General features: G+C 40.8%; 1 protein-coding gene across 1 annotated transcript; it reads left to right on the forward strand.

Annotated features, from left to right (window-relative positions):
• The first annotated feature begins 10,828 nt into the window (after nt 1-10,828).
• LOC136398291 (olfactory receptor 2A12-like) lies at nt 10,829-11,776 on the forward strand. The gene has a single exon (XM_066372647.1). The coding sequence runs from the start codon at nt 10,829-10,831 to the stop codon at nt 11,774-11,776; it is 948 nt and encodes a 315-aa protein (XP_066228744.1).
• Nucleotides 11,777-14,716: the final 2,940 nt, after the last annotated feature.

The raw sequence follows: 14,716 nt of genomic DNA on the forward strand, positions 1-14,716 counted from the left end.
ATTATATAGGAAAGGTTCAGGGACACATAGTGGATTAAACTTACAGAAGCCACAAGGAGGGACTCTGTACCCTTTCTGCCAGGTGTGATTTCAGGAGAGGAGAGTGGGAGAGGGGAGATCAGGAAGTAGACAAAGGAGGACACTGACCTTCAACAACAGCTTATTCTGTGCTAAGCATCGGGCTCACATCCCTGTGTGGCATCTCTAGATTTCCATCATACACTGAGAGATAAATAAGAGTCTTCCTTATTTCAGAAACGTGGCACCTGAAGTTCACCTCAGAAGACACAACCACGAGGGGTAGCGATGCACTTTGTTTGAACCAGGGTCTCACTTATCAGTCACTGACCTTGGGTGAGGCCCTTGCTCTTTCTGATACTCTTTCCTCATGTGTGAAATCCCTGCCTCTCAGGCTGCAGTGGTTCCTATGAAAAATAGACTCTGTGCGTCCTTGGCCTTAGTCCCTAAAGGTGAGAGAGCCAGTAGGTCCTGGGTGGTGTTTCTGCTCCCTGAGCAGACAGATGGCAGAGATGGTCTGCTACCTGGTGTGCAGTGGTGGCCTCTACCTTGGCCGGCCCTGCTGAGGTTTGTGAGGTCCCAAGGAAAAGGGACCACTCAGGCTGTCTTGGATCCTCTGTTGGGGCCTGGCAGGAACAACTGAGCTGCTGGGCTGTGCCTCTCCTAGTCCAGGGCTGCTCATTCAGGGCTTCACCAAGTCCTTCCAATACCAGAGCAAGATGTCTCCTGCATTGGGTTGTCTCAAGATGTCTATGTTCTTAGGACTCAGAATGAAGCAGAGGTGTGCTGGTAAATGTCCAACAATCACTCCTCGAAGAATGCGATGCTCTGAGTCAGATTGCTTGTTGATTTCTGTGGTGTAAATCCATCCACCATGGCCAATTTCAAGCTAACAACATGGTGTCACTGAACTCAAAGATGGGAGGAGATGCACAGAAGCTCACGATTATGGAATACTTTCTCCATACTTATTCAGTAGAGGCAAGTGACTTCTAGAACATGGATAACAGATACCTACACTTTAGTAGTCGAATAATTAAGATGCGAAGAGCATTGAGCTTTCGTTTTTAATCTATAAGTTTTTATATTTCAGAACTGATTTTTCTCCCCCCCGCCAATTACTGAGATATAATTGATATAACATTGCCTAAATTGAAGGTATAGAATGTGATGATTGATCCATATGTACTACATAGCTCATACCTCAATAATGTGAGTTAACGCATTCTTTCCCTCACATGGTTATCACTTTGTTGTTGTGATGGTGAGAACATTAAAGCTCTACTCTCACAGCAACTTTCAAGTATCAGTAACTATGGTCACCGTGCTGTGCATTAGAGCCAGAACTCCTTCATCTTGTAACCAAACATTTCTACCCTTTGCCCAACATCTCCCCATTTCCCCCACTCCTCAGCCCCTGCACCCGCCTTCTCTCTGTTTCTATGAGTGTGATGATTTTAGGTTACATGTATAAGATCATATAGTATTTGTCTTTCCCTGTCTGACTTCTCTTTTTTTCTATCTTTCTTCTTTTTAAAAAGAAGAGTCTTACTTTTATTTATTTATTTTTCATATTTATTTATTTTTCTTAGCAAGAGAGAGACAGAAGTGTAGACAGGTGAGAAGCATCAACTAATAGTTGCAGTGTTCATATTTGCTTCGTTTATGTGCCTTGACTCGAGGGATCTCCAGCTTAGCCCATGACCCCTTGCTCAAGCCAGTGACCATGGGCCTAAACTAGTGATGTTGGGCTTAAAGCTAGCAAACATGGGGTCATGTCTATGATCCCATGCCCTAGCTGGTGAGCCCATGCTCAAGTTGGCGACCTTGGGGTTTTGAACCTGAATCTTAAGTGTCCCAGGGCAACGCTCTATACACAGCACCACCACCTGGTCAGGCGAGTGTTACTTTAAAAACTAATTTCATTGAGAGAGAAAAGCAGAGAGAGAGAAAGCTATAGAGAAAGAAGCATCAACTCGCCTGACCAGGCGGTGGCGCAGTGGATAGAGCGTCGGACTGGGATGCGTAAGACCCAGGTTCGAGACTCCGAGGTCGCCAGATTGAGCATGGGCTCATCTGGCTTGAGCAAAAAGCTCACCAACTTGAGTCCAAGGTTGCTGGCTCAAGCAAGGGGTTACTCAGGCTGCTTAAGGCCCGCGGTCAAGGCACATATGAGAAAGCAATCAATGAACAACTAAGGTGTTGCAGCAAAAAACTGATGATTGATGCTTCTCATCTCCCTCTGTCCCTCTCTGTCTGTCCCTATCTATCCCTCTTTCTTGTAAAAAAAAAAAAAGAAAAAAAAAGAAGAATCATCAACTCATTGTTCCAGTAAGTTGAGTACTCATTAGTTGCTTCTCATGTGTGCTTTAACCAAGGATCCAATGTGTGATCTTAACCTGCTTGGTTGACCCTTATTCATTGATCCACTTGGCCAGGGTCTGTCCGGAATATTTCAATTAGCATAATGCCTCAGGCTCCATTGATCTTTGATTGTAATGTAATTCATTTAATTGTAGTTTATTTAACTTTAATAATGATTTTGTTTAACCTCACAACATTTCTGAAAAGTCAACAATTGGTTCCGGTTACCTGTGGCTGAGTAGGCGGGACCTCAGAGCCCAACCTTCTCTGTCTGAATAGATGGGGAACCACGGCCCAGACAGAAGCAGGGACAGGAACTCTGTCATGAAGGGTGCAGGCAGGATTGTGCCAGGGATTTCAACACAGTATTTCTTTTAACTCACTCAGCAATCCCAGGTTAGGGTTCTTAAGAGATTACTATTATCATTTTACAGAGGGGAGAACTGAGGCAGAATAACAGCAAGCTTACAAGAACACGCATTAGAACTTGATAGGTCCTGATTCAAATTCTGATTCTGCCCTTAGACTATGTGAGACTTGGGCAAGTTCTTCACTGCACAGCATGGGCCTCAACTTCCTTGTATGTAACATAGGGCTGATACTATGCCCTGTCTACATGCAGCTTGCCAGGACCTGGTCCAAGACCAGGGCAGAGAATGGGAGGTGCGCCATGGTCAACTCTTAATTATCTCAGAGAGACTAAGCTACTTTGTCCAAGGTATTGTATTGATGGAGAATGGAGGACTTTGACTTGCCCAGTAGAAAATGGAGCTGTGACTCAAATTGACAACTCGTGCCACAGGGGTTTGGTAGGTAAGAGAGGAATCTTAATGAGGCTTTCAGTTCTCAGTATTTCTACAAGGTGACCAGGTGCCAAGCCTTCTCCTCTAGGCGGGTTGAATCCCCCACAAAACCAGAGAAGGGAATAAACAGGCCACCACCCCTTCCACCACCTGGATGTGGTTTGTTCCTGCAGCGTCCCTAAGGGCCTGTTCCTTGTAGGGTTCTTGTTGACAACATACAGAGAAGTCCATGCTGGCATCACCTCCAGGGACAGGACAGTGGTGTCAGGGGACAGGGATGGCCCTTCTGCAGTTCTCCCAGGAAAGCCTGGTGAGAGGGCAGGACCATAAAGCCTCAGCAGCTTGGCCACTGGGAGGAGTTGAGATGGCAATACCTCCCTCTGTCTGGACCCAGCATCCAACAGGCAAGGCCTTCAGGATCCAGGGCTGGCCTGGCCACGTGCAGGGAGCTGCGTCATGGACAGAAGGCAGGTGCCTCCTCTTCTGAGCTCTCAGAAATGAACTTTTCTGGAGACTGGGTGCCTGAAATACTGGTTTGTGGGGTCAGTTGCCCTGGGGCTTCTTGTTCAGTCCCTTTCCCTTAAGCTCTAGTGACAGCCTTTCTGTGACTTTGTTGTGACTTGTTTCTGTGGACACCTGAGCGGTGAGATGGTCCCTGGGCTGATGTGTCGGCAGGATCCGGTCATCTGTGGGGTCAGAGGTCAGAAATAGCCAAGTCCCGTGTGTTCTCTCTCTGTCCACCCCCAATACCCCTGCAGCCCTTTCCTTCACTCCCTGTGCTCTTTCCTCACCTCATGCTCAGTCCCTCTTGTTCCTTCCTTCTTCCTAGACCTGCTTCGTTCTTTCATTTATTCATTTAATAAATATTTGTCAATTGTTTCTTTGTGTCAAATCATGTTCTGGGTGCTAGGGACAGAGAAATGATTAATACATTTTTCTGAGTTTAATGCTCTCTATGTCAGGACAATGATGGTCACTGTGGGAGAAGCTTCGACAGTGATGGGGATTACCATGGTTAGTCCCTTTCCCTGTGCTCTCGAGAGGCCGGGGTAAATTAAGAAGAATGCAGAATAGACAGACTATTGAAAGACTTATTTATTTATTTATTTTACTAAAGAAGTCCCTGGTCAGGTAGAAATAACTTGGCCCAGAGGGAGGCTTTGACAAAGATTTACTAACTCCAGAATGGTGATAATTTCCCCAGTCTCCGTCCATCAGTTTCCTCTGCTCCCAGTGCCACCGATGGTGTCTCATATTCAAGTGAAGGGAGCAGATGGAGGATCCGATTGTGAGAAACAGTGTGTGGCTGTCACTTTAGTAGCAGGAGGGTCTGATACTGTGCTGTCCCGGGACCCCATGTCAGAGGCCATGAATTTATAGTATTTAGTGCCAAATCTCATGGAACTCTAATAGATGAGCATACGGGGAAGTTGGCATTCTTCACTCTCCCCACTTAGGCCCTGTGTGCTGGAAGCCAGCGAAGATAGTGACTAAGAGTTGGCTCTGAAGCCAGACTGCCTGGGTCACACCCCTATTCCACCTCCCAGCCATGTAATTTGGAAGCAATCACTTACTCTCTGTGCCTGTTTTCATCTGTACTTACCTCAATTAACTTTTATGAGGATAAAATAAATTTAGCGTTACAATGTCTGACACAATAAAATTACGGTACTCATTAATTGTTAGCCATTATTATTATTAAAAGGGAGGTTATAAAGTCATTCATACTTTAGTATAGATATTCCAACTCAATTGGTAAGAAATTAAATTAAGAAAAGATGAATTATTTCCTAAGATATTAGATCTCAAACTTTAATCAAAACTCTCTAGGATGACTAGGGTTGAAACTTGCCAGTAAGCGGAGGAGCCTGTTAGAAATAGAGGAGCATCTCACTGAGGTTAGGGGGTAGGAGAAGGTGGGGTCGGTCAGGGGTGACACCTGAGCTGAGTCCTGATGTGGGAGGAAGTGTTGAATGTGGGATGGAGTGTGTGAGGGCAGAGGGGACGCAGGTGGTGGTTCTCTTTCATGCTGAAGGCCTAGACTAGGGCCTGAAGGTGTGACAAAGGTGGCACATACAGTACACTGGGCATACTTGTCTGTAGAGTGCGTTTGTATGGGAGACACAAGATAGGCGAGAGCTGGGTGCTGAGACTGAAGAAGTCTCATCATTTACAAAGGGGTCTGTGCATCTGTCTATGTTTTTTTTCCTTCTCAATGCTGTTACTTTGACACATGAGGGGAAAATGTTACAGGTATAGTTGAAGAAGATAAACATCATCAGGTCTGACATGCTGGAATGGTAACTAGTATTCCTCTCCTTCCTGCACATCCTCTCCTTTTGCAGAATCCAGACCGACCTCCCCGTAATCCTTCTCAATGGCAGACATTTCCTCACAGCCCTAGTGATGCTGAGCATTGTTTCACTTGTCATGTCGATTTAGATAGCCTCTTTGCTGAAGTGTGTTTTTAAATCTAGAGTGAAGGGGATTTGGGACCCCTTCAAGGGTGTAAAGCAGGGGACAGGCAGAACCAGTGTTGTGTTTTGAAGAACCACTTGTATTTTGAACAATTCTTATGGAGAATAATGCATTGAAGGAGAAGAGTACAGGGGCAGGAGACCCGGGAGGGGCTGGTACAAGGGGAGAGATGATGGGCTTCTGAGGGAGGGATGGACCCAGGGACACGCAGGTGGTAGGTTGGTCAGATGAAGCGGTGGGGGCAGGGACAGTGAAGACTGAGAATGGCTTAAAATGTCCTTCGTGTCTGGGTCCCCATAAAGGTAGCCTCTATGTGAACAAACTACATTGTTTTTATATAGTATGCTGTTAATTGAAACTTGAGTAGTTCCTTATTTTTTGCTATTTTGACTAGAGTTTAAAAATTTTTTTTTACATGTCTTTCTTGAACATAAGTGCATGTGTATAAGTACATGGATTGAGAGGAATTGAATTGCTGGGTAGGTGGTATGCATATATCACCTTTATGAGATACCGCTAAACATTGTCTGGAGAGAGTGTAAAATATGCTCTCCCATTATTTTGAGGAAGTTTCAGTCACTCTTGCCCACGCTAGGAATTTTTCATTGAAGCCATTCTGGTGGGTGTGTGGTGGTGTTACACTATAGTTTGCAATTCCTGGGTGACTAATAATGTTGAGTATTGTCTCACCTGATTAATGGCTATGTAGATAAGCCTATTTAGTGAAGTGTCTTTTTAAATCTTTTGCCCATTTTTCTGTTGTGTACCTTCTTTTTGTTAATTTGTTGTTCTTTATTCTGATACAGGTCTTTTAAATCTTCCTTTTAATGTAATCTAACTTATCATTTTTTCTCTATGGTAAGTGTTTTTTCTGTCCTGTTTAAGAAATCTCTACCTAGCCTGACCAGGCGGTGGTACAGTGGATAGAGCATCGATCTGGGCTGATGAGGATTCAGGTTTGAAACTCCGAGGTTACCAGCTTGAACGGGGAATCATCTAGCTTGAGCACAGGCTCACCAGCCTGTGAGGGGTCACCAGCTTGAGTGTGGGATCATAGACATGACCCCATGGTCACTGGTTTGAAGCCCAAGGTCTATGGCTAGACACCAACGTCTATGGCTTGAGCAAGGGTCACTGGCTCAGCTAGAACCCCCGGTCAAGGCACGTATGAGAAAGCAATCAATGATCAACGAAGGTGCTGCAACTAAGGAATTGGTGCTTCTCATCTCTCTCCCTTTCTGCCTGTCTGTCCCTCTGTCTCTCTCTGTCTCTCTCTCTCTTTGTCATGCAAATAAATAAATAAACAAATAAATACAAGTCTGTGCCTACTCCGACATGATATTTTATGGATTTGATTCTAAAAAATGTATGGTTTTATGTTTACCATTTAAATCTACAATATATCTGAAATTGATTTTTGTGTGTCATGCGAGGTAGGAGTCAAAACATAGTTTTCTGTGTAAATATCCACGTAATCCAGAGAATTTGTTGACAAGACCATCCTTTTCCCATTGCTTCATGGGATCAACTTGTCCTAAATCTGGTGATTGTATATTCATGGATGAACTCTGGGCTTTATTAAGTTTATTTAATTTATTTGTTTATTCTTGTGTCTTGTGCTAATCTCATACTCATTGAATTATTATAGCCTAATAGTAAGTCTTAATTTCTGGTAAGTTTTCCATAAAAACTTTATAAATTGGTTGTCAATTTCTGTTAAAAAAAAAACAACTGCTGGGATTTTTACTGCAATTTCACTGAATCTATAAATCAACTTCACATCGTTATAATGTTGAATGGTCCAACCCACGAACATACGACATCCTCTACTTACTTAGGTCTCCCTTAATTTCTCTAAATAGGTCTCCCTTAATTTCTCTAAATAATGTTTTCCTACACATATTCATTAGATTTATTAATTCATATTTGATTTTAAAAGTGGGGCGATGCTCTGCCCATCAGGGGGCGATGCTCTGCCCCTCTGGGCCTCCCTCTGCCGCGACCAGAGCCACTCTATTGCCTGGGGCAGAGGCCAAGGAGCCATCCCCAGCGCCCAGGCCATCTTTGCTCCAATGGAGCCTTGGCTGCGGGAGGGGAAGAGAGAGACAGAGAGGAAGGAGGGGGGGTGGAGAAGCAAATGGGCGCTTCTCCTATGTGCCCTGGCCGGGAATCGAACCCGGGTCCCCCGCACGCCAGGTCGACGCTCTACCGCTGAGCCAACCAGCCAGGGCCTGATTTCTTTTTGATTTGCTACCTACACAATCATGTGGTCTGCAGATGACAGTTTTATTTCTTGTTATCCAATCCTTTTGCATTTTATTTCTTTCTCTTGACTTATTTCACTGGCTACAATCACCAGTTTAATGTTTAGTAGAAATGCTGCTATTGAACATTTTTGTTTAACTTTAATGTCAGGGAGCAAGTTACTATTTTGCTATTCAGTGCATTTACTGTATAGGCTGCTTTTTCTTTTATTGGAGATAATATTTATCACATTAAGAAGGTTCCCTTCTGATTCTTAGTTTAAAAAAGTGTTTATTTGTAATTTTAATTCATTATTAATATTTACCAAATGTTATTTCTGTACCTATTGAGTTAATCATATCCTTTTACTTTGGTTAATTCTATTAATAAGATGAATTACACTGTTAGCTTATTAAATGCTAAACCAAGCTTGCATTCTTATAATAAACACAACTTCATTGTAATGTATTATCTTTTTTATGTTGCTCAATTCAATTTGCTAATAAAATTTTTAAGAGTTTTGCAACAATGCTCATGAGAGAGATTGGTTTATAAGTTTTCCTTCTTGTAATGACTTTGTTATTTTTTAGTTTTGAGTTTATGCTGGCCTCATAAATTGAATTGGAAAATTTTTAACACTTTTTCTATGGTTTGAAAGGGTTTTTTTATGATTGGTATTATTCTCTTAAATGTTGAAAGAAGTCATCAATAAAGCTATCTGGATCTGGATTATTCTTTGTAGGAAAGTTTAAAATATAATTTTTTTTTTAAAGACAGTGGACTGTTGACTTTTATTTCTTGTGTGAGTACTGGTAATTTGTGTGTTTTTTAAACATATTTGTTTATTTAATTGTCAAATTTATATACAAAGTTGTTTGTAATTTTTAAAATTATTGTTTAAATGACTTTTAGATCTATAGTAATTTTCCCTTTTCATTCCTAATGTTGGTAATTTGTGTTTTATTTCTTTTTTCTTATCTGTCTTGCTAAAAACTTTATCTATTTATCTATATATCTATCTATTTATCTATTTTTTTATCCAGACAGGGTAATTTAATTTAAAAGTTTTTTATTGATTTATTTTAGTGAGAGAGGAAGGGTGAGAGAGAGAGAGAGAAACAGGAACACTGAGCTGTTCCTGTGTATGTCCTAATTGGGGATCGAACTGGCAACCTATGTGCTTCTGGCCAATGCTCTAAACCAGTGGTCTGGAATCTTTTTTGGGCCATGGACCGATTTAATGTCAGAAGATATTTTCATGGACCAGCCTTTAGGGTGGGACGGATAAATGTATCATGTGACCGAGACAAGAGTTAAGAGTGAGTCTTAGACGAATGTAACAGAGGAAATCTGGTCATTTTTTAAAAAGAAAACATCGTTTCAACTTAAATATAAATAAAACGGAAATAATGTAAGTTATTTATTTTTTCTCTGCGTACCGGTACCAAATGACCCATGGACCGGTACCAGTCCGTGGTCCGGGGGTTGGGGACCACTGCTCTAAACAACTGAGTTATCTGTTCAGGGCAGGGCTTATACAGTACTTATTTCAAAGAATAAAATTTTGGCTTTGTTCATTTTCTCTACTGTAAGTATGTTGATCATTTCATTATTTTTTGCTCTTATCTTTATTATCACATCCTATCAATTTATTTTTGAATTTGACTTGTTCTTTTTCTAGCTTTGTGAGATGGGAGGTCAGCTAATTAATTTGTAGCCTTTCTTTTATTCTAATATGTATTTCCATCATGAAGGAAAAAATAAGGTCCCCTTTAAACACTGATAATATTTTATTTTTATCACTATTTAGTTAAGAATACACTAATTTTCATTTTGATTTTTTTTGGTCAAATACATTATTTAGCACTGTGTATTAATTTCAAAGGTGTTGGGTTCTTCCTCATTATTATTTGTTTTGAAATAGATTTCTAGCCATATTATGGTAATCAAAGAATATAGTCTAAGTGATTTCCATTCCTTGGATTTTTTTGTGATTACATTTATGATGATTAATATGATCAATTTTGACCAATGTTTTATGAAATTACTACGTTTCTTTTACTTAGTATTTGCATGGCATATTTCTTTCATTTTTTCTTTCTAGTGTGCTTATGACCTTATATTAAGGTGTGTTTACTATTTCCTTCAGTTTTGTTGAGATATAAGTAACACAACATGTGGATTTGATATATTTACATATTGCAGAATAATTGACGTATTTCTTGTAAACAATATGCAGGGTTTTTTAAAGCAGCGTGAAAATATGCCTTTTATTAAAATATTTAGTCCATTTGCATTTAAAATAATCATCTACACACTAAAGTTCATATTTACTATCTTCCCACTTACTTTCATTTGACTTACCTGTTTTATACTTGAAGTAACTTCTTCCAGCTATCACGTCAGAGTGTCCTTCTAGCGCCCTCTATTGACAAAGCTGATATTGACGTTTGGCAAAGAAGAAATGATCATTGATTGGAGAGAGGCTTGTAGCATATTCAGACAGCCTAAGGCAGACAGGAACTTCAGCTTTAAAAGTTTAGGGGCTGGGACTGACACGATGTAAACCAATTGTTGCTAGACATGTGAATGACCAGGATGTCCATTGGAGAAAGTGAAGTAAGACAGGGAAAATTGCCTATGAGCAGTTAATGTGATTGTTTTAAGGTATTGTGTTTTATATGTCATATACAGTGCCTCTACTCCTTTCAAAGTCCTGATAAATTAATATTAGTATGAGTCACATTTTACAGATGAGGAGACTGAGGCTCAGAAGTGTTGAGTAACTTGCTGAAGACAGCAGATGAATAGAGGGCCAGGATTTAAATCCTAGCCTCTCTGTCTCCAGGGAAGATACTTTTGCTAAACTACCACACTTTCAATGACATTTAAATGAATGTGATTCTTTTATAATCCCCACCATGTGGATGCCTCCAGCGGAGAACCAAACTTGGGTGTCTGAATTCATCCTGCTTGGCTTCTCCCGTGACCCCACGTCCAACGGGATCCTCTTCATTGTCTTCCTTCTGCTCTACCTGAGCTCAGTCCTGGGCAATGGGCTCATTGTCACCCTGATCTGCCTGGACATGCGTCTTCACACTCCCATGTACTTCTTCCTCTGTATCCTCTCCCTGCTGGACACGGGCTACGTCACCACCACTGTGCCCCAGATGTTGGTGCATCTTCTCGCTCATTCTCAGACCGTCTCCTTTGCTGGCTGTTGGCTGCCGATGTATGTGTTTAGTGCCTTGGGCTTGACTGAGTGCATTTTATTTGTAGTCATGGCTTATGACCGATACGTAGCCATCTGTTACCCACTGCGTTATACAGTCATCCTCAACTGGGGCCTGTGCTCACGGATGGCAGCTGGGACCTGGGCCTGTGGTTTCTTCCTCTCTCTGATCCATACATTCTTCACCATGCAGCTGCCATACTGTGGGCCTAACGTGATCAACCACTACTTCTGTGAAGGCCCCTCAGTACGAAGCTTGGCTTGCATGGATACCCACCTCATTGAGATTGTGGACCTGGTGATCAGTGTGTTCATGGTTGTTGCCCCAATTTCCCTCATTTTGGCCTCCTACGTCTGTATTGCCCAGACCATTCTCAAGATCAAGTCCACAAAGGGCCGCTGCAAGGCTTTCTCCACCTGTGCTTCCCACCTCACTGTGGTCTCATTCTTTTATGGTCCAGCCTCCTATATCTACATACGGGTCAACTCTAACTATTCCCCTGAGCGAGACAAGCAGATCTCACTCTTTTACAATGTCTTCACTGCCCTGCTGAACCCTGTGGTCTACAGTCTGAGAAACAAGGACATCCAAGGGGCTTTTCTCAAAGTGATGAGGTGGAATAGGGTGACCTGGTGAACTGGGACCAGGAAAGGCTTGAAGTCCTTCCCTGGACCTCAAAAGGACAACATCTATAAACTGGGAACAAAATTTTTGTTGCATCCTCAAAAACACTTGTTCTTACCTAATTCAAGTGTGCTGATTTCAAATCTGATACTAGTTTTTCTCTGTAAGCTACAGTTTTTTTGCAATTCAAGATTTTAGATTTTCATCTTGTAAAATTTTCAACATTTAGTTTAACATAATGAGGTAGAATGTCTTCTTGGGTATCGTCTTTGTTAAAATATAATAATTTATATAATGCAGTAAATACAATAATATACTAAAATATATGATTACATTAGAATTTGTTTACAATTTTGAAATAGAACATATTAAAACACTTATTTTAATCATAAAATTTGTGCAAAAGTTATTTAAATTCTATTTAGGCTAAAATTTGCGTTTGTAGCTCTTGCATTTGTGTACTTGTTGAGGACAATCTCATTTGATGCTCCAGTAGTAGTCTGCCATCACTAACAGCTCCAAGATTTTCGGGAAACTTATCCCAAGGTGACTATTCAGGAAGTGAATCTTAACACTCATGTTGTTACATCCAATGTCGTGGAAAGCCAACAGCATCCTTTGAACCAGAAGTTCATAGTTTTCTGCTTTCTTGTTGCCAAGGAAGTTCTTTGTAACTGCCACAAAAGACTGCCATGCTCCTTTCTCCTCCTTATTCATCTTCCTGGCAAATTCTTCATCACGTGTGAGGGTTCGAATTTGAGGTCCATTGAATACACCTACTTTTATCTTCTCGAAAGACAAGGCAGGAAAAGCAGAAATAATATTTTGAAAGCATTCACTTTCTCTATTCAAAGCCTGAACAAACTACTTTATTAAGCCAGGTTTGATGTGAAATGGGGAGAAAATGATCCTGTCTCGATTAACAACACATTCATTCACAATATTTTGCATTCCTACTTCCAGAGCTTCATGTTTTGGCCACTCCTTCTGTGTCCAGTGTTTCTCCCGAGCTTGGCTGTCCCACAAACACAGAAAACAAGGATACTTCGTGAAACCTCTCTGTTGTTTTAGCAGGAAATTTACCATTTTAAGATCTACACAAATATTCCAGTTATGCTCCTCATACTTCAGAAAATCGAGGACAATTTTTATGTTATTCTTAATAAGTCATTCAATTCGAGTTGGCTAAACTGCTGAGGGGTTAATGACTGCTTGGTATCAAAAGAAGACCCTTCAGATTGTACAACCATTTCCTCATGTATCTTATTAAAATACACTTGATCACCATGTTCATTTTCTTCATCCTTAGAAGAAATAAAGCCATTGAAAACTGGAACTGGGAGTGTCTCAGAGTGTGAGATAGGCTGTATTGTTGAAGGAATATTAGGATATGTGATCATATGCCGTTTTTTTCTTGCTGATGCCCTTTGTATGGATCAGACAGAATTAACAGTCATTGCTGTGGTCCTTAGGTTCACGCCAAACCATGGGAATACCGAAAAGCATTCCTTTGCGTTTTCCTTTTGTCCAGTCACGAAGCATTTCCTCACAATTGTGACACACAATATGATCACCAAGGGGAACTTGAAAATAGGCAATATATGCACGTGTCACAAATGATGAAATATTGTGCCTTTGACATTGAAGTGTGTAACAGCCACATATAGAACAGAAGGTGTCAGGACTATTTTTACATTTACACCTACTTGAAGAAGCCATGATTCAATCTTAAAACAAAATAAGAGTGTGTTTTTAATCAGATAATAATTTTTTACATTTAAAAACAACTACAATTATGTAAAAGTGATGTTTTAAAACATTAATTGCCTTGTGGCTATGTTCAATCCAAGAGTCATTGCCCTTTAACTCCAATATAAAAACCAATGCATGCCATTAACTGTAACAAAAAGAAATTAAAATTGCATAAAAACTAGAGCATGCACAGAAAAATGGATATCAGTTTTGGAATCAGACAGGCAGAAATATATAAAAACAGTTTTAAAACCTCATGCAACAGAAAATGAAAAATAAATTGTTCTCCAGTGTAAAGTATGCAACTAACATTATGCAACTGAATGACAGAGTATTTGATCAGTGGAACAAACGTGGTACATGGAACCAACATGGCTGTCCTGGTCAACTTACTACACTGTGGTACAGTGACAACTCCAAAATAATAGGACTTAGAAAAGTTCATTTACTATTCAAGTTTCATGCCAGGTATAGGTGGAATATAGCCTCCTACTCTTGAATTCTTTTATACAACCTAAAGGAGGCCCTCTCTGGAATATGCTATATTTTTTCTTATTTAATTTTTATTTATTGATTTCAGTGAGAGAGGAAGTAGAGAGAAAGACAGGAACATTAATCTGTTCCTGTATGTGCCCTGACCGGAATCAAACTGGCGACCTCTGTGCTTCTAGATGATGCTCTAACCAACAGAGCCTTTTGGCCAGGGCTAGAATATGCCATTCTTATGACAGAGAGAAGGGAAGAGAGGTTGATATTCATGATGACCTTTAAAGCTTCAGTTCAGATATAAAACACATCTCTCTGCTCACATTTCACCGGCGAAAGGAAGTTAAACGATCAAGCTTGATGGGAAAAGGGTAGGAAACATTTTCTTCCTAAAGCAAAGCAAAGTAAGTCATTTTGCAGTGAAGATGAAAGTATAACCCTCTACAGTGAGGGCAGCAAGTAATGGGGAATGTAACATAACCCATCACAACGGCACTGGAACCAATGGAATACAGGTACAGTGTGTCCATAAAGTCATGATGCACTTTTGACCGGTCACAGGAAAGCAACAAAAGATGATAGAAATGTGAAATCTGCAGCAAATAAAAGGAAAACTCTCCCAGTTTCATACCTATTCAGTGCAGTTCGATGTGGGCTCCATTTGTTGCCCCACACACATCCAAACGATAGTGAAGTTCTTGCCACACATGGGTA

Source organism: Saccopteryx leptura, chromosome 3 (genome assembly GCF_036850995.1).
Source record: "Saccopteryx leptura isolate mSacLep1 chromosome 3, mSacLep1_pri_phased_curated, whole genome shotgun sequence".
NCBI lineage: Eukaryota > Metazoa > Chordata > Mammalia > Chiroptera > Emballonuridae > Saccopteryx > Saccopteryx leptura.

What these genes read in the sequence shown, in the direction of transcription:
- LOC136398291 (XM_066372647.1), top strand. Translation starts at nt 10,829, where the DNA reads ATGTGGATGCCTCCAGCGGAGAACCAAACTTGGGTGTCTGAATTCATC.